This window comes from Camarhynchus parvulus, chromosome 2, assembly GCF_901933205.1.
Source record: "Camarhynchus parvulus chromosome 2, STF_HiC, whole genome shotgun sequence".
Lineage (NCBI taxonomy): Eukaryota > Metazoa > Chordata > Aves > Passeriformes > Thraupidae > Camarhynchus > Camarhynchus parvulus.
This window is the reverse complement of record NC_044572.1, coordinates 106,112,245-106,137,870: the sequence shown is the minus strand read 5'-3', so window position 1 is coordinate 106,137,870 and position 25,626 is coordinate 106,112,245. Positions and strand designations below refer to the sequence as shown.

Genomic DNA, 25,626 nt, shown 5'->3' with positions numbered 1-25,626 from the left:
GGAAAGAGATGTGCTGGGGGCAAGTTTTCTTCCTGATTTCTTCAGGTTGTTTTCTTATATATACAAAGTTGAAAGGTAAGACTAGCCATGGGGGTCTTCATCCTTTGTCATGGCACTAGTAGGTGACCTTCCTGAATAACAGATTGTCCTGGTTCCAACCAGAACAGGGTCAAATTTTGCAGTAACCAGGAAGAGGCATGGCCAGGACCTGCAGGATATTTTGGGGATTCTGTGTGGTGAGCAATTGCCTGTGAATCCTTTGCATCTTGTACACTGTTATTAATGCTGTTGTTGTTACTATTCTTTCACTTATTTCATTGCTGTTTCCAGTAAATTTTTCTTATCTCAACTTGTAATCTTTACTTTATTTGCCTCCTGTTCACCTCTCCAGCCCAGCTCAGGAAAGGGGATACAGGGGAGCCAGCAAAGTGGTGTGTGGTTTGGAATGCTGGTAAACTGGGGAATAGCATTTCTAAACCACAACACAGGTGTTTGTGTGTTCCCAACAAGTTCTTTCAAAATCTTTCCTTCCTGCAAATGTAGTCTCAAATGTATTTAGTTTGGATTACAGCTTCTTGGAGGTAAGATGTGTGCATAGGTGGTTAAGAGGAAAAAGGACTTCTGTTTATACTCAGGATAGATAGTTACTCTACTAACTTCATTGTAACACAAGTCTAATTATAAATGTATATATCTAAGTGTAGCATTTAAAGCAATTACTTTAAAGTGGAGATGCATACTTCATGCCTCATTAATTCACTCTCAGTTCATTCATATTCTCTTCTTCCTATTTCATTTATCTGTGTAAAAAAGAAAATAAATTCTTTTGTCCTTATATGCAAGAGAACTCAATGAAGTGTTTTGACAAACTATAAAAAAACTTATATGTAAAGTGTGTTTTTATTATTTTTCATTTGCAAGGTTTTTGATCCTATGGTCTTAGCTTTATCTCTGTTCTTGTTTTCTAGCTTCTCACTAACAAACCCCTAGATTTTCACCACAGAAAATACACATACTTCACATTTCATATGACAGCTTTTTCTTATGAGTGCTCTCTTCTGTTTTAATGCTATCTGAGACGTGAATATAAACCAGCCTTTTAGAGAAGGTGTGTTATTTTTTCAAGCTATCTCTTGTGATGATTTTTGCTTTCCTCATTTTGCTTCTTACATTACCAGTTTTTGAAAACTTGCTCCCTTGTGTGCTTGCCTAACTCTCTGAAGTCTATCACTGACAATCTTCCTTTAATCAGAAAGAAACAAAGCTACTCCCAGGCCCTAACTTTCTGACACTAACCCTAACTTTACTTAGGAGAATAGTCTTCTAGCAGCTCTGCAACAGTTGCTTGGCACTACAGTAGGAAGCTTTTCTTCACTGTAGCTTTTCCTCAGAGCACATTCATGATTGAGCTCATGGTTAGAGACAAGCTCACTTTTTCATAATTAAACTGTCTCCATGTTCTCATTATTACAGAATTAAGCAGCGTTGGATTGAAGAGGGGCAGCATAGGCATCTGTAGTACTCTTGTGGGCATAATCCTATTCACTGAATTACTTTTTCTGTATTTGTGGTGGATCTGCCTTTGTACATATCAGCAATCTCTGCTCACCTTGTTTAGCACAAACAGTGAACTGCATGTTTGATGCCTTTTTCAGCTTTGACACTTTCCTTGACAAAATAGGTTTGTGTTTATTTCAGTAAGGTGTCTTAAGGGCAAGAGGATAAGCATATTTTAAAACTTATTCTTTGCTTCTTTACTTTGACTTTAGTAGCCATGTTCATTTATCATTGTTATCTTTTTCTTCTGCATCTTTTTGTTTCAGTCAGTTAGTATTGTATCTGTGACCTTGTGTGCAGCTCTCTGTGTCCTTATTTCTGCCTTCATTCTTCCCTAGATTAGTGCATTTTTTTTTCATTAGCCAAGGACACTTAGGAGCTGTTTACATCTGAAGGCAGAGGGGTGTGTGTGTGTGTGTGGCTCTTTTTGTTTTTAAATTTTCACTGGGAGATATGTAAACAAATCAGTACCTTCCTACAGCTCTACTAGGAAGGTACTGTAGAGCTTTCTTTTAGGTTGCTCTTCTTAGACTTTTCTAGCTGAACAAAAATCTGTATCATGTTAAGCCACAGCAGCATCTTCTTGCTGAAATCAGCATTTGCCTTGTTTACAGTTGACCTGGTCTGTCATGTCCTCAGGTTCTACATACTTTCACAAGGTGTTCATGTGGTGCTTATCATGGCCATAATCCATGCATTTCGTCTACTTTTTTACTTGTCATAGTTATATCCAGTCCCACTTCTTACTAATTTTAGTTCTAGTAGCTGTTCACCTGTTCTACCTAAAGTAATGAGTTAACTGATCAGAGAGTATTATAATGTTGTACTTGTTAAAGTACCCATTGAGAGTAGATTGAATTCAGAGAATCATCTGAATTCATCCTCTGTTGTCAGGAAGAAGGGAAATAAAAGGTGAAAAGATGTTGTTGGCACATGGGTGTTGGAGCAAGTTGCTTTTCCTTTTCATCTTCACAAGCTGAACTGATAATTTGTAGACTGTCCTTCCAGTCATCATCCCCCACTCTAGAAATCTGCAAATACAGTTGCAGAATATCGGCTATATAGTACATGATAAAAAATGTTAAATAGTTCTTCAGCCATTTTGATTCTACATTGTTTCATACTGTCTGAATCACTGTAATGCTAGGTCCATTAGAAATGAAAATAATTGATTTTGTGTTGTGTTAAATTTTCCACTTTATTTACAAGTAGAGAAGATGCAGCACATTGCCTGTAACATTTTCCCTTTGTTCCTTTTTTCACACCTTTCTCTGATATCCAAGGTTGTTCTTTTATGTATTCACAGCAAAGGTGATGTGTTTACCAGCCTAGGTCACTAAATGCTTTCCATTTACATGTCATTCTTATAAAAAAGTCATGATTGAAGTATTGAAAAAAAAGTCTTGATGTCTTTCTAAAAAGATTTGTTCTCATTCCTATCTCAGGAGATGAGATAAACTCAGGAGTTGTCTCCTTGTCATGAGCAACTTTTGGTTACATTTTTATCTACAAGGGCATTAAAACACCTGTGAAGAATGAGTTTGGCTCACAGGAGTGTTTGTCACCTTCTCTTTCTTCTGTGGGTGACTGTATAATAATGTGAATGAAAATTAGCCTAAGTTAGCCTTTTGTGGTGGACTTGGCAGTGTTAAATTTGTTGTTGGACATGACAACCTTAGTGGTCTTTTCCAACCAAAGTGTTTCTATGATTCTATGTAATTATACCATGTCAATGTTAATACTGCCTGCATTTAAAAATAATAATAATAATAATAATAATTGTTAGTTTCAAAAATTGTCTAACATGGGTTGTTTGAATACACAGAAATGTTACATCCATTGTAACAATTACAGGTCTGATGAAGTTTCAAGCTCTCTGTTACACTGGTCATCTGCCATTCAGAACGAAATTCAGGCTGTATTATGCAAGTACTAAAAAGACTAGTTTTGTGTGTGATATGGATAGAAGATGAGCTATATGATAATTCACCTTTGTTTCAGTAGCTTCACTTACTCAACAAAAAAAATGTGTTTCATAGTAGAGATGAACTTTATTGTTCACTTTGTTTTTTATAAAGTGAGGAAATCATATGCAAACTGTATTTTAAATTTATTTTCATGTAATTGTATTTAATGACTTCTGTTTAGTTTTGTGATTCAGTATGACTGTTTGCACCTGCTTTTATGATAGTTAATGTACAACTATTTTCCCTGTTTTTCTTTCTGAAGGACCCAACCATATGCCTATGCAAGGACCTGGACCCAACCAGCTCAATATGACAAACAGTTCCATGAATATGCCTTCAAGTAGCCACGGATCCATGGGTGGCTATAATCACTCAGTGCCATCGTCACAGAGCATGCCAGTGCAGAATCAGATGACAATGAGCCAGGGTCAGCCGATGGGCAACTATGGGCCCAGACCAAACATGAATATGCAACCAAACCAAGGTAAGTGAGGTATCTGTTAGCTTCTGTAAAAGGAAAACATCTTGGGTGCAGATTTTTTTTAAAGGTCTTATCTTGTAGATTTCCTTCTCTGAATGTGTTTGTACCCTGAGATTGGCTCAGTTGCTTAGAGCATGGTGCTAAAGACCAAAAATTGTGACTTCAGTCACCCTGTGGGCCATTTACCTGAGATGTGGATCCTTGTGGAAGGATCACCTCAGAATACTCTCTGAATATTCTGTACTCATGTTTGGAGAATTCTACACCTCTTTTCTCCCATATATCTGTGACTTGCTGTTTATTTGCAGACATTTAACCGTTCTCAGGTATAATGTGAGAATCTGGAAATGGATCTTCTTTCAGCAGTTATAGCTGGAGCTAGTTTGTCTTTTTCAGACATTACACTTCTAGCTACTGGTTATTGTCATGCAGGTTGATAAAATACATTTCTACTTTTAAGTCTCTTGGTTAAATGGAAAAATCAAAGTCAGGTAGCCCTCACATAGACCATAGTCTTTGTTTTCTGCTGCATGCTGTTTCAGCAGTTTTAGCATGGAATGTCTGTTTAGTCTTACAGAAGCAAAATTCAGTTCCAGGAACAAATCTGGTACTCCCTACTGTTTTCATGAGATGTCCTTGTGTATATAGTAAAAATCAAAGCTAATTTTGTATCTAAAGTATTTCCATTGCATAAACTGATGGTGTTTTGATGTCCTTGTTGAAGTGCAAGGACATCGTGGAATTAAAATATTGCATTAGAGTCAGAGCACAGCAAATTACTAAGTTGTATATGTACTGCATATTCTTACAGAGATGCTTTACAAATCAGCAATCAGTATTTTCAGCTTACCTGTTAAGTCTGTTACTGCATTGGATCTGTACATGCTAGAAGTACATTTGATCTAGCACCTGCTAGAAGACATATGACAAACCAAGGCTCCACTTTTTTTTGGTGTAGATACCATCTGTTCCTGAGGTGTACAGACAGACCAGGTCATACTGATCAGTTTGATTATTAGGTTACAGAAAGTTGCAAAACAGACAAAAGACTAACTTAATGAGAGGCTAAAAATAAGTCATGATGATAGAAGCTGTTTCTGCCCTTTTCTTATCAAATCTGAGGCTTTAGCATCCACATAGTTAATTGCATTTTTCTTAGTGTATAACAGTGGAAGAAACAAAAAATTGTACATAGTAGGGGAAATCATAAGTGGGAATACTTTTGACTGTCTCTCTGAACTGGGAAGTTATCTCTGTATTCTGGGCAATACATAGTGTAGTAATTCTGTTGTAAGATGCTTTGGAAAGTCTTAGGCTGTTTCAATTCAGAATTTTTAGTTGCAGAGTTAGCAATAATTATGTAGCAGTGTATGTGAGGGAGCGATCTAGTAAGTCGCTCTGCAGGAAACATTGTTGTGTGACTAGCCTAAAATTTAGGAGATGATTCTGTCTCAAAGTAGCATTCTTTACTCTTCCACATAATATTCCCCCGTTGTGTTTTCAGTACTCTGTCAAACTTGAAAATTGGTCATTAGAAACTAAGCAGAAATAAACTTAAAAGATTTTTATGCTGAACAAATAGTGGTACTGAGGTGACTTTGGGGAATAGAGAAAAAAACAGTATTAACCAAATTACAGGTTCAAGAACAAGAGCAAAATCTTTACTTAGAACAATGGTACCAATGCCATTAAGGCCACAGCAAGCTTTTGCATTGTGTAACTCTAATTCTGCCAAGTTTTGACCCTTTAGGCTGAGTCTTTTCCATTTCAAGTGTCTGCTTCAAGGCTGGTTCTGTTCTTTGCAGAGGTTTCACAGAAGGAGAGGCCAGTGGGGGGAAAACCATATTCTTTAAAATGTTTCAATGTCTCACAAAAACATTAGTAAACAGAGCACTTCATATATGAATGTAGGAGTGCACGTGCCCCTTTCTTTAAAGCAAGGCTTTGAAACTTACCTGTTATGCAAACAAAGTTTTATTTGCTGTTAAATGAAAATACTGTTCCAATTACCTGTGAAAGAGGAAGTCATGTTTGAAGATGGGGATGTTTGTTATTTTGATCTAAGATGATTCCCAATCAGGTCTGCTTAGTACATTTCCTCCATTTTCTGCTCTTAGTTGTTCCCTGTGTATTGATGTTTGATGACAAATTAGAGGAAGTATTTTTGTATCTTCACTCTCTTGTGACTCCAAGACAGCTGGGCAGAGAACGACAGCAATCTGTGAGACCATGAGAAATTTAGAGGTAGATTGCCAAGCCCCAGTCTGGCTGGGCAGGTGTCTCAGCCAAGCATGGCCACTTCAGGCTTCTCTCCTAAGTGAACAAACAAGAGTGAGCTGCTAGGAGATGCAGCCAGTGCAGTTTAACAAAAGGGGAATAAACAGATTGGGACTCAGCGATTTCTTAACTGGTCATATGTACAACAATTCAGAAACACAAGTGAACCAAAATTTCTGAACCTCGGTGTTGTTGGTCAGGAGACATTTGTGAACCCCTAAGTATGCTTTGTTTCTTTGTCTTACCGGACTGATCCATACTGAAAATGAGAGATCCTACTACATCTGTCAGTTAATAACAGCACTAGCTAAATATAATGCTAAATATTCCACAAGATGAGGTCTTAGCATCTCAAGTTGGCTGTTAAAAATCAGTAGATGTTTTTGGCATTAGTCTTTCCCTATGTGGGTTCCTCATCTGTAGAGGAATTAATCTGATGGTAAGATTACAGTACTATCTGATTTCACAGGAGAGTTGTCAAAGTATATTCATTATGAAGATTTGGACAAATTACTTATGGGTGCTATAAGAAAATCTATGAATAAATTAATAATTCTGTCTTCAGTCTTTGACTAGGCATCACATCTCACATGAACAGAAGCAAAATACTGAAATAGTTTTTCAGCGGGTAATACCTACCATGTACTGAATGAAGCCAGTGCTTCAAGGGGAAAAGAAACATACTTCTATATAATGGATAAAACCACCATAACACTCAGAAAGGCTTGCTCTAACACTTGGGTTATGCTTGAGCATAACCTCTTTGTGTGCACTTGCTACCAAAACATCTTGCTGTATATACACCTTGTAAGGCAGATGGTGTTAACAAGAAAAAAATGAAAATGTGCTAATTAAGAAATAAAATGCATAGTAACAGAACTGTTTGCTGGATTTACTTCCTGTATCCACTCTGTACTCATTACTGCTTTGTACTAGTTATAAAATGCTATCCAGAGGAATACCTTAAATGAGAAGCAAAGTTTTCATGGTATTGATTTTATATAGTCAGTTCAGTTTAAAAGTGGAATTCTAGTAATTTTGGCCTTAAAAAGCAGAATATTTGAAGTGGAAGATTCTGTAGATGACTCTTCATTGAAAAGTGAATATAGCAGCCCAGGATATCTGCAAGGAATATTGGGTACCTTTTTGGAAAAGATAGGAAGCAGAAGGAACTGAATGAATATTGAAGAAACTATGTTCTTATGGGTTGATTTCTTCTTGTGTATGGTAAACTACTTAGGTTGAAAAAAAATGTCAAGTGTTGCCAGTTTTTGACTTTTCAGGGAGGAAGATGTAGGCATAATTTTTCTGAAACCTGAAACTTGCATGGAAATTCCTCTTTTTTTATGTTGAACAAATCTTTTACACTCAGGGAATAATGTTTAATAGTGGAACTAATACATTTTATAAGTAAGAGCCAAGCAATTGTAGCTTGGTTATCTCAGAAACTCTGTTTGGTATGCATGGCCATCCCAGAGACTGTTTCTCATTTGTCAGATCCCTTTGGTGGGATTCCATTCCTGTGCTAGAAGAGCTTGACACAAGGTTGTCAAATTTCCATTCTTTCCTGAATGAGCATTATATGTTTCCTGTGGTAAGGGAGGAGAACAAGTTTACAGGTGTCTTCTACAGGACAAGATCATGTTGACTCAGTCACTTGCAGTTGTCAAATCTGGTGCTGAAATTTTTTTGATGATAGTTTCATTTCTATAACCTTGGAAAAATTCCATTAAACTTTCAGAGCTCCTTCACTTATAAACAAATACAGAGATAAAGAAAGAGTAGGGATGAGACAGATGCAGATTCTGGTTGTATTGCTGTGCACATAAAGAAAGGAACATAAAGATAGGAACATCCAGTGTGAGCTAAAATATAAACATATTCAGGGTATGGCAGATCAGGATAAAGTGATTTCTGAGTTTGACTACCTTTTGTAAATGTCTTCCCATCTGTTCACTCCCATATAAGCTGAGACTGTTAGGTTTCAGTACCTCGACTGTTTACAGTAGTCAAGACGTTATGGAAAAAGCAGGGCAGTCTCAATTTTTTTTTGAAATCTAGCATATTAGAGGGAAATAAAATTGCCTCCACATTCTGAAATGCCATCATGCTGTAGTTGCATTGTGTAGGATACCTAGCTGTAGAAGACGCTGTAGTTTTGTCATGAAAAAACAAAAGATATAAACAGCTGCCACGGAGTTTGTACTTTCATCTTCTTTCCCTAGAGTAAAACATGAAAGGCAGTGTTGGTAACTAAGGAATTTTTTTCTATGACATTTTGTGTTCTAGTTCTTTTTAATAATAGCTGAAATTGTGGTTCAGTTTGAGATGAGAAATTTGTGGTGTAATAAAGTATGGAGAAGTGTCTACTGTCTTTAATTTGCAACCTGTCATATATTAGGAGTAGCAAAAAAGTTTTGTATCCTCAAAGTCTTTTGAGATAATGTTTAAATGCTCCTGGTGTTAAATTTAGGATGGTGGTTCATTTGACTAAGCACATCTGAATTGTAGCGTTTGTCAAGTTAAATTGACCCTCATTATAGTTTCTAAGATAGCTCACAGAAGGCTTAAAACTGTCATTTGAAAAAGAAGCTTTTTTTGAAACATGTGGAAAAACACCAAAAAAGCTTTGGTGAGGGCTGCTTCAGTTTGTTGTTTGGTGTTACCTGATTGGGAATTCAAAAGCTGTGTTTTAGGGTGCTTGTAAAAATCTATGCCACAAATATTAGAAGACATAGAGTCATTGAATGGTTTGGGTTGAAAGGGACCTGAAAGATCACATAGTTCCAGCCTCCCTGCCTGTGCTACAACTAGCCTAGGTTTCCCAGAGCCCCATCCATCCTGGTGACTTGAACACATCCAGGGATGGGCATTCACAACTTCTTTGGGCAACCTGTTCCACTGCTTCACCACCCTCACACTGAAGAATTTCCTCCTAATATCCCATCTATACCTACCCTCTTTCAATTTAAAACTATTGCCCCTTGTCCTGTCACTGTCTGCCTGTATAAAAAGTCCGTCTCCTTCCCTTTTATAAAGCCCCCTTAAAATACTGGAAGGCCAAAGTGAGGTCTCCCTGCAGCTTTCTCTGCTCCATGCTCTCTTAGCATTTTCTTATCTATCTCTCTGATAATCCTTGTGGCCTTCCTCTTGACTCGGTCCACCAGGTCTTTCTGTGTCTTTCTGTGCTGGACCCCCTAGAGCTGGATACAGCACTCTGGGTGGGATCTCACCAGAGCAGAGTAGAGGGGCAGGTTCACCTCGCTTGACCACCTGACCACGTTTTTTCATGGAACTCAGGATACAGTTGGTTTTTTGGGCTGCAGGCCCACATTGCCCAATCAGACCCAGCTTTTCATCAACACAAATCCTCAAGTTCTTCTCAGGGCTGCTCTCAGTGAGTTTCCCACTCTGTACTTGTATCTAGGTTTGCCCCCACCCAGGTGCTGCACCTTTGACTTGGACTTGTTGAATTTCATGAGATTCTCTTGGGCTCACTTCTCAAATTTGTCCATATCCAAGTAGATAATGAATTAACAGTCTTATTTGTTAAGTTTTGGGATTTTATGTCATATTAAGTATTACACAATTAATAAACATAGCTTTCTCCTAGGCTAGATTTTTCAAATGGAAGAATAAAGTCTAAGTTCCCTCATCCCTCAAAACCACTGCATAAAATGGTTAAGTTCCAGGAGGCAGTAGAGACCATGATGGTTCTTTTAGGTGTCTTTTTAATAAGAAGAGCCAAACTGGAAGGAAGCCAGGCCGTCTGTTATGAACACAACACACAGCCTAATACAGGGTGGTGAATTCTCATTGTGGCTCTACAAAGCGTTAATGAAGTTCTAATTTAAAAAGCAAACAGAAAATCTCTACATTGCACCACAGGGACCCAACACATTTTATCACATTGTATTGTGACTAATATTAATATTGTTAATTAACAAGCTTTCTTGAGATCTAGGAATATTATGGCAACAAGTTTCTATTTTTTATCAAGACTGCCTGATGTTTCTCAGTACCTCCAAACAGGGGCACAGTGAAATGGAATAATCTAAATTACCTACTCATTTAGAAGATCAAAAAAAGGGTATTTTGCCAATAATTAAGATAAGTACATCTGAATTTAACCCTTTTTTTTCCCTTTGAAGTCAGGACGTAGAAACTTGCCATACTGAAGGACAGAAGCATAACTGGATCTTCTTAAGAGTGGCCAATATTTATCTTTAGAGGAAAATGAAGCTTAGGCCACTTTACTTCTCAGTGAGAGATCCCACACTGGGGTTTTATGGGATTTAACTAATGCACTTGGAGTTCATGCCATTAATTAATTTGTCATAACTTTCCCTCGTAACTCTGCATAGACAGTATATAAGTGACTACATATTCCTTTGCCTGTATAAATCCATTGTTGCTTGGCTGTGTATCTAGGTATTTTTCCAGTACTGCAGTTTCACACAGGACTTTCTGCTAGTGCTTCAGCAGCTAGTTATTCAAAAATACTAAATGGAATGGAAAAATCTAAGCATACAGAAAGAAGGTGATATCTTCCTTTTTCTCATTGGATGGCACTTAGGAGTGGCTCTGCTAGTTTGATGTTGGATGTCATGGTTTGTTTTAGTTTTTAGTGAGGCTGCTAGTTTCTTGTTGTCTTTGTAGTTTATAAAATAAATTATTTTTTTAAAAGGCAAAAAAAAAGCTTAGGGTTTCGCCATTATAGACTGGGCAGTATGTGTGAAGTGGTTTGAATTAATATATTACAAAAATCTGTTGTTTAAAAAAGTTTAGCTCCTTGTCATAACTTTTTCCTCCTCATGTTTTTGATACTGGAATAACTCTTTTCTGAAGTGCTACTACAGAGGAGGCACAGAGGCTGTTCTTTGTTAAATGTTCTATCAGTCTAACCTGCAATCTCATATAATGAAATAGTGTAATCATCATTTTCATTGCTGTGTGGTGTCAGTAGGGTGCTCTTTAACTGTCTGTTTTCATTACTGAAATTTGCATTTCTCCAAGTACATCCTTAATCAGATTTTGTCAGTTGATAAAACATGGACAGTACTTGATCTCTCCTGGTCTCTTCCTGTGGTTCATAGAACTTGGTGCAACTAAATATGAAAGATTTTTTTGTTACAGATTGTTTAGGACTGTTCAGTATCAGGCCTGTGTTCTGTGGGCCTTCTGCATATGCCTGTTGTGTAATTGCCTGTCTGGTTCATGTGGTTTGTCTTCACAGGCTAAATAAAATTGTTGAATTTGTGATGGCGGCTTAGTGGTTTGTTGGTGGAATATAACAGCAGCTATGTATGTATATTGAAACTATGCTCTGACGAGATCACAAATGTTAAATAATTTTTCTATGACTTACCAAGGTTTCACCATCAGGTTTTCACCTACACTTTTTTTGAAGATATTTTTTAATATAAAAAGTTGTGAAAGTGTTTCAGTTATCATTGTGCAGGTGTAAACTAATATCTGTGGTTTTGAAGAAAAATCATCTAAAAAGCAACCTTATTTAGGCTGGTTTCTGTTTTGTAGTTTGGCTGCTGAATTGTTCACCTACATTTGCATAGGTCCAGAAACAACAAACTCTTACCAGAGCAGTGGATATACTGAGCTTTTTTTAGTCCATTTTTAAAGGTTGAATTTTCCATGTTCTTTTGGAAAGGTTTAATCACAAATCATTTTTGTGTATTTGACATTTTTGCTGCTTCTCCTTTTGCAGGTCCAATGATGCACCAGCAGCCTCCCTCCCAGCAATACAACATGCCACAGGCAGGTGGCCAGCATTACCAGGGGCAGCAGCCACCGATGGGAATGATGGGCCAAGTTAACCAAGGAAATCACATGATGGGGCAGAGACAGATTCCTCCATACAGGCCACCACAGCAAGGTAGGAATTCACTTCAGGATTTTTGCATTGATTTTAAATAACCATGTTTAAAACCATTTTACATCTCTTTCTTGCTTACACCAAATTTCTATCAAGTCATTTGGTGTGACAGACTTCGTTTGTACACTCTTTTTGTTACCCATTATAAGGGTGGTTCTTGCAGCAAGAGATTACTGCTGTCACCATGAAATGTGAAGACAAGTTTGTTTTCTTTTTGTTTTGGTTCTTTCTGAGATTATACATTGTGAAATTGCACATCTCAGATATGCTGATGCAGAATTTTATATTCTGATATTTAAATGATAGGTACAGAAAAGGAACAGAATGCCTGCTTGGTTCTGGATTCATTCAGTTACGAAAAAGGAACCATGCTCCACGATTTTGGTTATCTTTTTCCTTTTTAGTCCTTTTCAACGAGGAATAATTTTATTTTAACACCCTAGTCTGTTATACACATATTCCTAAAATGAGCTCAAAACTGAAGTTTGATATATATATAGTCTCAGTCTAGTGCAGCCAAACAACTGTGTGTTTGTATATGTATATAGATACATTTACTTATTTTTTTAACTAAACCAGATTACATATGTTGTCTGTAATGCAACAATATGGGTGGGGAATACATTTGAGAAATATTTCTCATACTAAAATCAGAAATTAGCAGGCTTTATAACAGACAAAACAAGTTATTTACGTATTGACTGGTTGTGGTTTTTCAGGCCCACCACAGCAGTACTCAGGCCAGGAAGACTATTATGGGGACCAATACAGTCATGGTGGACAAGGTCCTCCAGAAGGCATGAACCAGCAATATTACCCTGATGGTAATCTCTCATAAATGTTAACTTTCCCATTTTCTATACCTGCCCAATACTAATGTAGTCAATGCCCAAAATTAGGGGATGAGGCAAGAATAGTAATTGGATATCATACCTCATGTTTAAAAACCCTTCCAAATTCAGAATTATTACTACAGTTTTAAGTTACTATGACTAGTTAAATTTGCAACGTAAAGCATGTAATTTGTATTACTCCTATTTGAAACTCTTAAAAACAGTTTTAGTATTTCAAAAGAATGGAAATAATTTGTTTCTCTCAAAGAATGGAGAGTTCCTTAGCATATCTAATATGATTGACATGAATTTAAACGGTCATAACTTTGTTATCAATAAGAGAGGGGGCGATATCCTTTTATTAAAAATTTTACTGAACTGAAAAAACTTACTAAAAAATGTGGGTTTTTTCTGTAAATACTTTTTTTAACTTAGTGTTTCATTTTCATGTAAGTCTCACAAATGTGTTATTGCTGACATGGTATGGGCCTTCAGTTTAACATTTATATAGGAATAAAGTGGTCCCTGCCCTGAGGATATTGAAAATGTGAATCCTCTTTAGATGTCCCCTCAGCGCTTTCAAGACAAGACTGAAACTTTGAATTTCATAAATCTATCCTCCTGCCTCTTGCAATATGGAGTGCTGAAGACTATTGGATTGTGTTATAAGTTAGAAAAGTTGAAATTAACTTGTTTTCAGGTTGAGCAGAGACTGGGAGAACAAAGATGCTAACTCCTGACTACTGTGATAACCATGTGTGCAACTTAATGGTATCTTACGAAGCTCAAGAAATGTGGTAGATGTTAATGTTTAAAAAATATATACAAAGCAAAGCTGTGTAATTGCCAAAGCAACTGCTCATAGCAAATAAAGGGATGCAAGTCAGTTGTTTGAATTTGATTTCCATCTAATTGATTTTAAGGTACATCAGGCCTTATCTGTATAAGCTTACATGTGTTAATTTCTGGAGGTGTGTGTGCAATGTTATTTTACAAGTTGCATTAACTGGTAATTATTCAGATTTCATTTTGGAACATTTATGTATACACTGGAACACTAAATTGTTACAGGCAGTTTACTCTAGTAAAGGCATTTTGATGTTACCATCAACAGCTTTGTGGCAGCACAGATGACTTCTAGAATCTATTCCTTCTGAAGAGTCATCTTTATCATTACCTCATTATTACTGTTATGTAGAACACAAATAGAATATTTTAAGACTTGTTTTAATGGTTATGTATGCATGTAAGATTCAGTCAGTGGTGTATTGTACAGTTGCAGACCTGATGACAAAACCACTGAGTTTCAGAACTGTTTCCTCCTTTCCTTACTTGTGTCTAAAAATTTTATTCCAAATTTATACTATTTAATTTCAAATGTAAACAAAATTTTGGCATGTAGTCTTGACCAAGTTAGCAATAAGATACATTTTGATCATCTGTAACACAAAATATATGTATGCTAAATACAACAACAGGTGGGGTGCTTACTTCATGTATTGGTTTCTTAATCAGAGATGCTTGTAGTCTCTGAGTGGAAAGGTTTGTTTGTAATGAATCTGCTCAGGACTGGAATGTAAGAGGAAAAGTTTTCTTAAAACTTTAAGTAGGAATTCTGTTTGTAGGGAAAACCTTGAGAGTGTTGTATTTCTGTCATTCAAAACCAGAATTTAATGTAGATGATGGTTCATAACTTCATTGAGCTTTATTTGTTATATTTCACACTGCTTTTAGCATATGCTTTTGAATTGGAGATCAGCAGAACAGGTGTTAGACAAAGTATGATAATTGCTTTCTTTGTTCATTCTAATTTAATTCAGGTTATTTACATGTGAAAGGCCTAAATGCTTTCATTTTTTTTTTGAGTGAAAGATGAAGTACTCTCCCCCCCTCCGACTCCCCCAGCAAGGATTATTGGAAGGTTAAGACCATCCCTTACTGTGATGTTTCTAGAACTGCTGCATTAAGCCTTTTTTTTCCCCTGTCACATGTTAATTCAATATGAAAGGAAATCATATTAATAAGTCTTTGGCTAATACAATTGAAAATTCTTTTTCATGTATATCCAGTTGAAATTTTTTTTTTCATTTTTCTGAGAAATGAAATATTTTTAGGGTTTTCACTCAGAGGCCATTAACGTTTCTTCCTGTCTCTTGTCGAATTGATGTAGGTCATAATGATTACGGTTATCAGCAACCGTCGTATCCTGAACAAGGCTACGATAGGCCTTATGAGGATTCCTCACAACATTACTACGAAGGAGGTATCTATATACCTTCACACACATACGCACAGACATTCCCTCTCCTCCCCCACCCTCAACGGGAACAGACATTCTTGCACAACACAACTTATACCCATGCAAAGCTCTTGTAGAATACTAGTTGCTGGCTGTCTTGGAAATGGCAGGGAACTTGGAGCCTTCAGAATAATTTCTTGCAAACACCTTAAATATATAACCACAATTTGCCATTCTAACAACAGTAAAATGACTAAAACACTCTAGAGATTTTTTTTTTTACCTCAGTGGAAATTTTTATTTTAACATAAATTTGTTGGTTCAGTTATATATCTTTTTGTGTGTGTATATATTTTGTATAATTATAGTGCCATTAGGAAACAGCTTGCTGATCTTGTGTAGCTAGTCTGTGCTCTTGTAGCTGTCCTTAATTTTGTCTTTTTTTTTTATTTTTTTTTATTTAGCATAGTCATGATCTTATGACTGTGATGTTCCAGTAAATGTAATGCTCGTTTGGCAGAGATGCTGAAAATGCTGCAGTTCAACTTTGCAAAATTGGCTTTAACTGCAGTTTGTTTGGCCGAGTTCCTTCTGTTTGGTTTGAGTTTTCTTTGTTTTGTTCAGTTTTTGAAATCAATATTGCATTTTCATTTTGTTCTTGTGTTGTTGGCTGTGCATCTTAGAAGGAAAAAATAATAAAATAGGTATCTTTATGAGTTTTTGCTTTCTTGCAATGATCTTACAGGAAATTCGCAATATGGTCAGCAGCAAGATGCATATCAAGGACCACCCCAGCAGCAGGGTTATCCACCACAGCAGCAGCAATATCCCGGCCAACAAGGCTATCCAGGACAACAGCAGGGTTATGGTAAGAACTTGAGGACGCAGACAGCTGTCACAGAAAGGACTAAGAGAGACCCTTGTTGTGTGTTACTCCATCCCTGTTTGACTGTGTCCAAAGGCCAGGCTTGGACAGAACAGCTCTGTGCCTGCAATTTCACTGGGCTGAGACAAGAAAACATAGAAGGCAGTGTCTTTTGGGCATCAGATCTGTTTAGGATTAGGCTGTCTAGGAGAGTGTGGTAGCACAGAAAACTGAGGGTGACTAAACAGCATTGCAATGGGTGTCTGTGATTTAGAAAGACCCAGAAGGATTCTGCTCTTTTAAAAACTGGTTTAAAACTTCATTCAACATACATGAACCATTATTTTCAAATTCTTATATTGATCAGTAGAGAAATGACTGTAAGCATTGACAGCACACCTTTAAAGAAACTGTGCCTTAAAAATTTGCACTAGTAGTCAAAACCTTGTGGTACATGGCAGGAATGAGAAATCCTCTGCCACAAGTCCCTGGATTGAAGGAAAAGCTCCCAAAAAGGAAACTTAAAGCACTAGAATGTAATTTTGGTGAATTAATTCTAAAAAACTTTGTGTCAGAAGAGCATACTGAAACTCTTTTAAGTTTTATTTGCTTTCATACTGTAAAGCAATATACATAAATTTATGACAGAAGAAGGAATCTCTGAAATTCCATAAATTCCCTGTATTTTAGCTTTCAGCTCTTTTGCAGGTTTAAATGCTAAAGCTTTCAGCATTGTGTGTATGTGAGGAAATGCATGGGTAATTTGTTTGCCATGTAGATAAATGCCAGATTCACATGAAATCCAGTTATGTTGAGACAGAGTTAAGCTTTAAGAGGATCCACTGAGATTTACCAAGTTCTATTTCTGGAGTTTATGGATAAATTGATAGTTCTGGAGTAATACTGGTACCTACATTCTGTTACACATAATATAGGAATAGACTAAAAGTCAGAGTAGAGGTCATGTTGATCACTGCTCTGAACTTTGTGAGTAAAGAAATCTGATTTATTCAGAAAGTTTAGGTTAAGAAATACTAGAAGAAAAGGGACTAGGAAATCTTTTGGAGCCACTTACCTAATACAGTTTGTAAAACAGAATAACATATTTTTCAGTTTCTGGTTTTTAGCCAGAATTATTACTGGAGTTCCATTTTTTTTCTGTGAAATTTGTCAATGATTATTTAGAATTCAGCTATAAAGAATTACCATGAATAAATAAACCTATGTTCATTTATCAGATGAACACAGCACTTTTAGGATGTCGTGTTCTTGCTCAATTTAATATTTAATTGCTTTCTAATTTTCAGAAATAAATCAATATCTCAGACATTATTATCAATCTTTAAGGTTTTGTTTCACTGTGGAAAGCTGAAACTGCATAGTTCAAGGGGATTTGAGGCCTGAGGAGAATGGTAATAGCTTATGGAACTTTTCTTCTCCAGGTCATCTTTTCCCTATCTTACAGATCCAGAATTACTGAAGGAGTTATCAGCTGATATCATCTTAATGTCCAATGCCTGTAGCTCAAACTAGCCCTCTCTAGCACTGAATCACTGTTGCTAAAAACACATCTGTTTCTTCTGAAGGGAAGGAAGCAAAAGTGTTGGTTTGTTTAAAAGAAAAGCCCTTCTGAAAAGCTGCAGATCTTCAGCTCTGAAAAATAGAGACCCATTTTTTAAGGGGTGTTGTTGAAAAACCTAACAGATCCACTGCAGAGGATTCATAGGGTGTGCCACTGAAATACAGAGTACATCTCTCCCAGTGCTGGGGGGGATGGGGATGATTTTGTTTGGAATATGGCTGCACGACCTGATGGTGTTAACGTGCAGCTTCCAGTGGTAGGCCAAGTCCTTGTGAGTAGTAACAGAGAGTTATACGTGCAAAAGAACTACTTCTTTTACAGACAAAAAAGACTGGAGTCCAAGTTTTGGGTTTTTTCTTAACCTTTTTCTGGAAAGTTAATATTACCAAAGGAGTGTGGAGTAGAGGGTGCTTTTTTCCATCTCACAATACCTTTTACTGCTTGTCACATCTCACGTTTTATACATGTGTGGCTTGCTTGCCTGACACCCCATTCCTGATTACCTGCTGTGGTGTGGGACTTCACTTTCTGGCAGCACAGTACTGCTGGTCTTCAAAAAGTCCAAATGCTAAACACAGCTGATTATCTGGCCGCTCTAGGCATTAGAATTCTGGAACTGAAGCAGCATACATCAGGAGACTGCTTTCCAAAATCCTGGAAAGGGCTCATGTTTATAATTTCTTGCCTTGTTCTTCTCTGTCCTGTATGTGGAACTGCATGCATTGATATTAAGTAATGAATATATAAATAAAAGTAAATGTTTCTGTGTTTGGAGCACGGGCTCTGGCAGCCAAGGTGCTTTCCAGGGAGAGGGAGGTGGGGCACTCAAAAGACCTAATTGCATAGTAGTGGTATGTCAGTCCTGGTTAGCTACAAAATTCAGTGGGTTTAGCTGTAAAATTCAGTGTTTTCCCTGTTCTCTTCTTTCCAACATCTTAAACACACTTTTTAAATTTATTGATCCCCAGGTCCTTCCCAGAGTGGTCCAGGGCCTCAGTATCCTAATTATCCACAGGGACAAGGACAACAGTATGGGGGATACAGACCCACGCAGCCGGGGCCACCACAACCACCACAGCAGAGGCCTTATGGATATGACCAGGTATTCTTCTGTTTGATGAGAAAGTTGTGATTCTTACATACTTATTTGATAATCTTAGATTCTGGACACTTAAACTAATCAATTTTAGGACATGGTCTTTCAGGTATGTACGTACAATTCTCATAGAGTTTATTTCTTGGTGAGTTATCAAGAATCATTTGTATGGAATTCTGATTAGTCATTCTCTCCTGAGTTTGCTAAGTTTTAATGCAATTTGGCAAATTGAGGCCTTCCCAGCAGTGTTTTTGGATGTTAGAAATTAAGGTGATGTGTTTCATAGCCTTATGGTGAATGACTAATATGAAAGATGAGGTTTCTAAATCTCTCGGTGGATAATTTTTCATTACTTCTTTGCAATAGAAATGGTTGAATTTATTTTCCACAAACACAGATCCTAATCATAATCTTACTCTTCAGTTGCAAAAGCACCTGAGGTGTGCAGCTGAGGTCTTTCAGCTGCAGAGCTTATGGGGAGACATGAACTTGTTTTTGCACAGATTTTCTCTGAGAAGTATAAGGGGGCAGTAAACATGGGAAGGAAGTGACCTGAAAATCAACTGCTTCATTCCTATCATTGCTAAGACAAGATTAAAACAAACAATTACCACCAAAACTTAAGACTGAAGTTGTAGTGAAGGGCTCATGTAAAAAAGCTGTCTTAAAATTAAAGGATGAAACAGGTTTTGTTCCTGTAAAAGGTACTAACTTGTAAAAATCCAAACTTTTCATTATGAATCATTCAGAAACATCATTAAAATGCTTTATTACTTTCTTTGGTATAAATAATGTTAAGATGAACTAAATGATAAAGTTGAGGTTCTAATGTTTAAATAAAGTCCTGTTATGTCAGTAGAAGATCAATTGAATTTTCAAGAAAAACTTCCATGAGGAAGTGAGAATTGCCCACAGTTTTGAAGAACAGTTGGCTTTCTTTCTAGAGAAATTAGAAAAGACAAGGAAGAAGCAACAAACTCTCTGTGTGGTAGTTTAGAGATGCAGTTACTTTTAATTATTTAACAGATAAAATGTTTATGCACTGAATGAGTAGATTTCTCTGAAAACAATAAGCTACAGGAGAATTCTTTACTTGTGGCCAGTATAGGGTCAAGGAAACTTAATCACAATTTGCTGAGTTTTTGCAGCTTTCCTTGCAGTAGAGGTGGATAACCCTTTCTGTTGATAGGCTGTGCTCCTCCAGTTTGTGCACTTTTAAGTTCCACTGGGAAACTCAATTATAGAAGACCTCTCTTTCATACTGGCCATTCCCATAGCAATTGTGCTGCTTAAATTCTCATCTGGCAGCTGTTGTGAAACTCTTCTTCTTCATGACTGATTGTTATATTATAATGGAACATAACTGACATTGCAGCTAAAACTAAAACGTAAAACACTGCCTTGTTGTGGTAGTACTTGACATGGAACGGTGGCAGGATCAGTTAGGAGCATGTTCACTTCCTAGCACAGTACATCTTTCTGCAAGCCTTGAACCCTGTGGTGAAGGATCATGGTAAGCTTATAGCATTGATGATTTCACCTCTGTCCATCTCTGCAGTACATGACTTTCTGTCAGAAGAAGTAGAGAATATCAATAAGGGTGGTAATTCTGTCTGTCAGATCTGTGGAATAATTGCCTCCTGTAGGATACATGGACTGGTTGTTTGTGTTCACTGGGATGTGCCTTGGTTTTGAAATACGTGTAATGCTTAATAGATAATTTTAGGTACCTTTGTGTCGTGGTTACTTTCCTAAATTACTTTGAATTTCGGTGACCTTGACTTTTTGAAATAATTTTCAAAGTTTAGGTGGGAAGTAATCCCCATCTTTCTTTTTTTTTATGATGGTCTGCTAATTTCACAGCAGCCTGTTGAATATAAAGATATATTCTTTTGATCAAACTAGGCTCCTGGCCTTAAATTCATGTCTTTGGTCTTCTACATTAAAGCACAAAATATTTTTGGTGAGATGAAACTACACTAGTTACTCATTATCAGTATATAATTTACTTGTATTAGTTTCTATCTTTTAATATCACAGTTTATTTGGATGGTCTTCCAATTACAGCTTTAAATGCAGGAAAATATGCCTTGTAGTCTAATTATGTATTTTGAATTTTTTTTTAGGGTCAATATGGAAATTACCAACAGTGATAAAGTACTCACATTCCGGTAGGCAAAATCTATTAGCAGCCATATTGTCTCCTCAGCACTGTGGACATCTTCCCAAGATGAGAACCTCCCATTCCATCTAGATTTTGGAAAAATCTTGTGGCTGTTTTATGGTATACAGTCTTTATGGGTTAATTGTTAAAGACTGTAGATTCTCAGAAACTAGTTTCACATCTCTACTCTAGATGGCAATATTGGACTGAAAATCTGTGACATAACAATTTGCAGTGAGTCGAGAACTGTATGTCAAATATACTGTTACAGACTGAGAGGTGCAAACAGCTTTGTATGTTTATGAAGGTTATGGGAATTTAGTATTTTTTCCACAGATTTTTTTTGTAGGGGGAAAGGGGAAATGCACACTTTTTACAGCAGCAATATTTTGTATATTATGTTTTACATGTGATGAATATGCAAGACAGTACACTACTGTGGTGGTTGTCACAAGGGTTCTTGGGTGAAGGAAGAGACGAGATCTTTGACTCCATTATCAGAAGGCTTGATTTATTATTCTATGATATATACATATGCTATAACTATACTACAAAGAAAAAGCAGGAGAGTTCTAGAAGCTTGCTAAGCTAAGAAAGAAAAGTAAAGAATGATAACAAACCCCGCTCTCTCGGACTGTGTCTGAGAGAGCTCGCAGTTCTGGATTGGCCATTATTTCTAAACATCTAAGATGGGCCAATCCAGACTGACTTGTTGCATTCCACAGCAGCAGATAACCTATTGTTTATGTCTATCTCTGAAGCCACAGATTCTCAGAAGGAAAAATCCTAAAGAAAGGATTTTTCACAAAGAGAATGTCTGCGACACACTACTCGCTGGGCAGGATAACAAATGTTAAAATGGGTAGGGCATGGTAAATGCTTGATTGTATTAGTCTCGAAATGGTGTACAATAAAAATAACAGTGAAAAAAATGGAGAGCATTCTATGTCACTGATGGGTTTGCGTACAAAGATTGAGGGGAACATAATTAAGGACAGTGTAATATAGTCTTGTGCAAAGATAAATTTTTTAAGCTTTCCAATTTTTCTGAGTGAAGCGGTTTTGTAAAAATTGTTTCTAACATAGTTTGACAATTTTCTGCAACATTTTTTGGGTAACAAGATAAACGTTTGGGTTTTATTTCTCAAGTGTTTTGTCAGAGCTTTGCATAAGCAAGCTGTAATCCTTCTTAATAATTGCAATAACAAAGAAAATGACAAGTGTTAATTTTACTTGGCTTGAATATGCAAAGAACTTGAAAAAGAATATGGAGAACAGGACTGTATTGTATAAGTGTATTTTAACCTTTAGTTGAATAATTTGTATGTATCAAAATAGCCTAGAGAACTTTGTAAAACCTATCTAAACTTTTGTCATGGTTTAGGAATGGTGTCCCCCAGTTTAAGTCTTCCCACTGACGCACTCCAAGCCATGCACCGCTCGCTTGCTCCCCACTCTCCCTCCCCTTCCCTTGTGGCAGGCTGGAGAGGAGAATCAGAGGCACCAAAGGGAAAGATCAGGGCTTGAGAGAACAATTTACTGGGAACGGCAAAAGGAGGGTAACGGCTGCAATACCAGTGCCAGAGGGTGCAAGAAAGAGGTGAAGGCTTCACACGTGGTTGATTGCTCACCATGCAGACACACCATGCTACACAGCCTGGAAGGGTCCCCTGAAAATGAGGTGTCCCCTCCTGGCTACTGCAAAAGTTAACCCCATCCTGGCCGGAACCAGGACAGCTTTCCTAACTGGGAGTAAATAACTTTAGAAAAGGGGCATTTTGGTTTGTGCCCATTTTTCTTACTGGTTAACATGAGACCAAGGGGATGTTTTATAACATTAAGTATAAAACCTGTTGGTGAGGCAAATGCCAAATTTTGTTTGGAATTGCATTAATGCTTATAGTGTTGCATGTGAGAGAGGCAGCACCTTGATCAATAACAACAGTACAGAAAAAAATTGGTTTTGAAACTGCCCTACAACTGTGTATCAGATAAATAAATGGATATTCTATTCTGCAGAAATATATGCATTCAGGAATCCCTTGCAACTTTCATAAATGATAAAACCTAAAATTAACCCAGGAGTAAAATAATATTTTGTTTTTTCAGTTTGCAATCAATGTTCAGGGGGATAAAAAACAACTCGTGTTCCTAGTATGTGTGACATGATATATGGAAGACAAGATTTTCAATTTGTGCATCCTTTTTAAAAGGAAAACGGTTTTCTTAAAGTCAATAGAAAATACACATCAAGGTTTGAACAGATATGGCATGAGGAACATTATTATGAATTAAAATCTTGTAGGTTCTGTGCCAATTTTCCACCACTGTGTACTTCATTGCTATTTAAAACTGTACTCCATCAATTCTAACGGAAGAATAAATTATTTGTGATTTTAATTTTCTCATTTGTTTCTTTAAATTAGATCCCTATCACTCTGATGTCTCATCTGGAGACTCTGCTGTGGGTTTTGATTTTAAAGCTGTTTGGCCAGAATAACCAGATCTTATTTGCTGTCTAGGACTTTATCAAAATTCTCTTGCCATAGCCAAGTTAATTAGAATTAACTGTTCAGTAATCAGCATGTTGTGTAGGTTGTTTGTTAAGAAATTCTTTCTCTGAAAATGAAGGTCCATGAGGCTATAATCAAGATGACTGAATTAGATAAATGAGTTGACGAGGCAAAAATGTGTTGAACCCAGCCTGGTGTAGATACGTTATCTCATTTGAAATAGGCTCAACTGACATTAAGAAATAATTTGTCTTGCCAACCCATCTTCTGTTGTCTTATTCTCCCTTTTAATGGAAACTAAAATTGCAGTTTTAATAAGCAGAATTTCCTCCAGGGTTTCCCTCCTAGAGACTACTGCATTTGCAAGGTTTAATTGTTTTATAACAGTCCTGTTTCGTAAAACTTTTTAATTGGTGGTGACAAAAATTACCTTATTCCTCTGATACTATGCCAAAAGAACAACTTGAGAGGAGATAGCTCCATGCAGAAGTATTTCTACTAAAACTATATATTAGAAAGGAATGTGTGTTCCCTAAACATAAGAAGAAGCAGAAGTGCATGACAGGACCAGGAGAAAATGGCAAGATACAAAGTTCATTTTAGTAAGTCTTCCTTATTAAATAAAATCCAGCCAACAGGAAACTAGTAAAAAAGGTGTTGCAACTGGCATTTTACAGTCAGAATATAGAAAATAAGAGGGGGACTGACATAGCAAATCAAACACATGAGCAGAAGTGATACAAATGTTAAAAGAGTAAAGAGAAGGGGTTAATGCATTCAGTGACTTCTAGTTATCATAGGGTTATGATTTTTGCCATTGTATGTTTTCTGTATTCAGACTGTTTTATTTCCTTTTCTGCTCTGTGAATGACTTGCAGAAGGGAGAAGCTGGATCCTTGTTTCAGTTAAAATTGACTTCACAATGTTGGCCATAAGAAAGCAAATGTACTGCTTTATAGGCAGGCTAAATGTATCATTTTGCAAAAGACACACTTCTATTTTCATACCTAAATTACTGTAAAATGTGTAAAGTAATAGATTCTTTGAGAAAATGCACCTGATTAAAGAGGGGCAAGGACCTCAGTGCAAAAAATACTGGTGTATTTCTACAGTTTTCACCACAGAGGATGCTAAAAGACTACAATGTGATAAAAAAATCAGATTTTAGATTTAAAAAAAGAATACTTAAATTTACAAAATTAAGAAAAACTGTTACTTCAGCAAGTCTAGGTGGAGTTCTGCTAGAAGCCCTGAAGAAGTTCAAAAAGAAAATTGTAGGCTTTCCCTACAGGAACAACAACGGCTGTATTATAAAACAGAAGCATAAGAGTGAAATCCTGTAAAATGAAGCCAAACAAACCTTCTGAGATGAATAGATACCTGGATAAAGTAGTAAGTAAAAAAACCCCAACAACCTAAGCTAAATATGTTCATTTCAAAAAAAAAAGATACAAAACAATAAAAGCTGACCTTCAGTCTGGTAGAGTTATGGTAACAACTCATAGCACAGTCTGATGGAATTGATCTTTATGTTCACAATGCCTGAAGTTCTCTGAGAAGATGCTATCATAAAAATAAAGCATGGAGTAAGGTTAACTGTGAAGCACTAGAAATGGGATAAGACAGCAAAAGGGGTGTAGGAATACATACTAAGTATCACAAGTAATAGAGATTGATAGTAAGTTACTCTGCAGCTCTCTAGGGATCACTGATTAACACTTAAAAATAAATTGGAGAAAAGAATATGTATTTCAACAGCAACATGAGGTGGAAGTGGTGCTACTTAGACTATGCAGGACTTAAAACTAGAAATGCAATGGAACATACGTAGCAGAACTTAAGAAATTACTGATGTTTATAAATACAGTATTGGGTGAGATAATTCCTTTTTACTCATACCCAGCTATTTAGCTGTCAGGAGTAGTCCAGCAGCTAACACAGTAAAAGTTCTGTTCAGTGGATGTCAGGAGTCACAGGGCTACCAAAATACTCAAAAAGCTGTGCTGTGGAATGCTTAATGAAATACTCAAATATTGATAAGAATTATTTTCAGAATTATTGTTCAACCTTGTCTCTCCCACATCAAAAAGATAGCTCAGGTGTAAAAGGTAAGTGGGTAACAAATGGCCAAGGACAAATACAGTGTGTTTGAGATTATT

General features: G+C 36.7%; 1 protein-coding gene across 3 annotated transcripts in view; it reads left to right on the top strand.

Moving 5' to 3' along the window:
• SS18 (SS18 subunit of BAF chromatin remodeling complex) overlaps window positions 1-21,519 on the top strand; it is a 41,209-nt gene extending 19,690 nt beyond the window's left edge. The window contains exons 5-11 of one of the 3 annotated variants that reach the window (XM_030971016.1): window positions 3,787-4,008; window positions 12,008-12,175; window positions 12,895-12,999; window positions 15,179-15,271; window positions 15,993-16,115; window positions 18,663-18,796; window positions 20,917-21,519. In XM_030971016.1, the coding sequence (XP_030826876.1) occupies window positions 3,787-4,008; window positions 12,008-12,175; window positions 12,895-12,999; window positions 15,179-15,271; window positions 15,993-16,115; window positions 18,663-18,796; window positions 20,917-20,943 (872 nt within the window). In that variant the 3' untranslated portion in view covers window positions 20,944-21,519. The remainder of the gene's footprint in view (window positions 1-3,786; window positions 4,009-12,007; window positions 12,176-12,894; window positions 13,000-15,178; window positions 15,272-15,992; window positions 16,116-18,662; window positions 18,797-20,916) is intronic. The other 2 variants (XM_030971017.1, XM_030971018.1) reach the window with 2 other exon arrangements.
• The last annotated feature ends 4,107 nt before the right edge of the window (window positions 21,520-25,626 follow it).